The sequence below is a fragment of the Polistes dominula genome, unplaced genomic scaffold (assembly GCF_049000335.1).
Source record: "Polistes dominula isolate Pdom_NZ unplaced genomic scaffold, Pdom_raw_medaka contig_68, whole genome shotgun sequence".
NCBI classification, from domain to species: domain Eukaryota; kingdom Metazoa; phylum Arthropoda; class Insecta; order Hymenoptera; family Vespidae; genus Polistes; species Polistes dominula.
Window position 1 is genome coordinate 535,294 of NW_028301034.1, and position 3,659 is coordinate 538,952.

Consider the following 3,659-nt stretch of genomic DNA (forward strand, 5'->3'; position numbering starts at 1 on the left):
TCATTCCTTCCAGTCTGCCACTGATAGAGTCATATTTACGTTCGATATCTTCGTTTGAAATAAAATTTGTTTTGTTAAGGGGACGTTCTACTCTGCAATTTTTATAAAATTAAATTTTTTTTTTTTACATTTTTCGAATGTATATATACGTAGAAATATTGTGTTAAAATTTCAAAAAGATCTGATGTCTCTAACTACATTTTTTTGCTGCCTGAACGTTACTATCTCGGACCGTTCTCCTGAGCGTTTGGCGCGCACGGTTCTTATATCGGCTACGAAGACTCCAAGACTTTTAAAATGCTGCTTTATTATCATCCATACGGTGAAGATTTCATTGTTAAAAAGTTAAAGTGTATTTTGCATGTGACAAAACATATTTTTAAGCGCGCTAATAAGGCAAGAAAAGCTCTCATACAAAAGAAGAAAATTTAAAAGAAAAACGCCGAACCGCAAAAAAAAAATAAGAACTGTAGCAAAAACAGTAGTGAAGAGAAAAACGACTGTTGTGAAAAAAGTTCCTGAAGTAAAAACTAAAAATTTACAATCAAATTGATGAAAGAACTCTCAGAGATCTACGGTTTAGCAGTCAGAAGAGATTTGAATTCTTCATAGGATATGCGTAACGAGATTTGGGCAGGATACTACCACAAAATTTCGACTGATGCCAAGCCGAAGCATTCTAAGTGTTCCATCGACTGGTGAAAGTACCTCAAATCTAAGGCACATGGCACCTAAACACATGTTTAACGGCAAACAAGTTGTTGAAATTGCGTGCAAAGTTTCGGCATGGATCTTCAACGAAAGATTTCGAACAGTGATGAAGATAATGGAAACGATGGGCATGAAACTTGGGCCAGGAGCGATCGACTTTGCTAAAAGACGCGACGACCAACGTATCGAATCTGCGAACCGTCGAAGCTCTAAGTGCTCAAAAGATGCCAGATCAAAGTGGAAGAAGGCAAGGCTGGAAGAAATTGAAGAATATGAACAAGAAGAAGGTCTATTGTACGGTCCAGGCATCGCAGATTAATTTTAGGTAAGAATTTTTCACGATTTTTAGTAAAAAAAACTTTAAACGCGTTTTTCTCGAAACTACGTTTTGAAATACTAGCTCCATCGTATCTCACGAACCAGTAAACCGATTCTTATAAAATTTAATCCACATATTCTACACATGAGCTGTAACAAAGTGACGGAGAGTTTTTTCTTATATTTTAATTTTTACTATTTATTTTTAGTCAAAAACAATGAAAAAAAAAGGTCAAATTTACGTTTTTTTTGTAATTTGTCCACCATTTTTTTATTTATTGATAAAAATTTCATATATTACTGTCACTTTGTAGCTGAAGTCATACAGAATATAAAACCATTTTACTTTTATGTTTCAGGTAAGCCATTTTCAAGTTCTGATGGAGCTACCAAACCACTAAAGTTTTAAGGTGTTTTTTTAAACTACTGTTTTTGCAATAAAAAATTAATTAAAATGAAAAAACAAAAATTCATTTATATAGTTTAAGACTCAATTTAACAAACCCAACAACTTTTATATCGGTATCTTTTATAGTTTTTTTGGAAAAAATTCGCGAAAATAGCCTTTTTTTTAGGTGCTTCGAGTAGAACGTCCCCTTAATATAAACTTTCTAGTAATTCTATTTAATTAAACAGAATCAAATCTTGAGATTTTAATACAAAACTAACCTAAAAGAACGATTCGATATCACTTTGTTAAATTATTTTTGAAGTTAAGTACGAAGTGACCTTTTGATAATACAATCTCGTAAAGTTATCTTACATTTTTCGTCGAATGATAAATTACTGACAATAATTAAATATAATTTTATCAACGAGGTCAAATTTTCAATTACAAATAAATTTATATCAAATTAATATACGTACAATAAAAATATATTAAATTTAAAGTACTTACAAATTATTTTAACAAGAGTTAAAAGGATTAAGAGCTGTAACAAAAAGTATTTGGGAATTCAAGTAACCTCATTATGAAAGGAACTTCTAGGTTTTTTCTTTTTTTTTTTTTTCATTTTCTATCACGAGTAAAAAGAAAAAGGGTTTATAATTAGGTTGTATCATAAGAAGATGGTTTGGAATTATACAGGGTGAGGACAAAAAATTGTTTTCTAATGAAAAATACGTTTTTGGTAGTTATTACTGGCTGAACGTTACCAAAAAAGGGAGGGAAAGAATTCGACCTAAGTTTAAATGTGTAAAACATGTGTCGACCAGTCGTCAATGTCTTTCTTTTTCTGAGTCCCTTTTCTTTATAATTTGACAAATCGTATCTACCATTGGACGATGATGCCAGTTGACCTGCTGGTCACATTTTACGATGTTCTCCCATCTTCACCAACAACGACACTAGATTTTCGTAGCACGAGCCAAATTTCAAAAATTAAAACTGGTTTCATTGAAGTTCCTTTCCAGGATTTTTCTTACCTTTTTCATCTTTTCATTTGTTTATAAGAATTCTTTATTTTTTCGTAAAATGAAAATAATTCTATTCAATAATATTTCTATGTATATAGGATGAAAGTAAATTACATAAGAATTTAGGAATTAAATAGTTAGGTTACAGGAATGTATTAACATTTCATTTAAAATCTCTCGTTTAAAATTTTCTCCGTAAAAAAAAACAAAATTTGTTAAGGCCGGCGATACATGTAAAATAAAAAAAAGTCGAATTTTTTTTTTTCATAAATAATTAGTTTACCATCTTAAAAATATGCGTGTAAATTTTTAGAATGAAATTCGCATTATTTATCGATTAAAAATTCATTTAAGTGCACCGCCTCAACTCGACTTTTTTCAAAGTGTGCTGAAAGATAACTCAAAAAGATTTCAACTGATTCTTATGAAATTTAGCACACATTTTCCTTATAGTATTAGCTTCTAGTTGAATTTTAAAAATGCCACAAGAATTTTCAAAAATGGCCATTTTTGACCCAAAAACCGTTAAAAAAAGGCTCAAAAATCAGACTTTTTTATCTGAGTCGTGCCAATTTAGAATTTTTTGACTTTTTAGTTTTTCCTTAGTTCAGCTAGAAGATAAATGTTTTATGAACACGCTCCGACCCTTTTTTTAATTTTAGATTGCAAAAAATCACCTTGATTGATTCTTATATTTCAATATGTAATGAATAAACATGCTGAGTTTCAAAATGATTCATTTATTTCTTCCATTTGAAATAAGCCTCTGTAAAACGGTCAAAATTTAGGCGTTTAAAAACGTTGTTGTAAAATAATTTTCCTCTCCTATAATATTATATTATTTTTCTCAAGATAATTTATGTATATTTGATTTTGTGAGAAAATATTACTGAAATAATAATATTGAGAATATTTTTTTTTCTTTTACATTAATTCTTTTTATTAAGATAGTGATAAATCAAAATTACGAAAAAAAAAACTCGATAACGATGAAGTCAATGTAATACTCGATAAATATTTTAATGCATTGAATATCAAACGTTTTATTATTATAAACAACGTAGTATAAAAACCCGTGTTATATGTAAATAAAACTATTCGCAATAACTTTTACACGTTGTATAGGTGTCTAATATATTTGTGTGTTACGTAGTACATTTTATAGTTTCAACATTTATTTTAAAAATAAATTTATTGTTATTATTATTTCAAAA

The 3,659-nt window shown here is 29.1% G+C and overlaps 1 protein-coding gene across 1 annotated transcript; it reads left to right on the top strand.

Moving 5' to 3' along the window:
- Positions 1–661: 661 nt before the first annotated feature.
- LOC149031855 (uncharacterized) lies at positions 662–1,522 on the top strand. The gene is made up of 2 exons (XM_089174524.1): positions 662–1,036; positions 1,389–1,522. Exon 1 carries the CDS (start codon positions 662–664, stop codon positions 1,028–1,030), a length of 369 nt encoding a protein of 122 aa, XP_089030650.1. The 3' UTR covers positions 1,031–1,036; positions 1,389–1,522.
- The last annotated feature ends 2,137 nt before the right edge of the window (positions 1,523–3,659 follow it).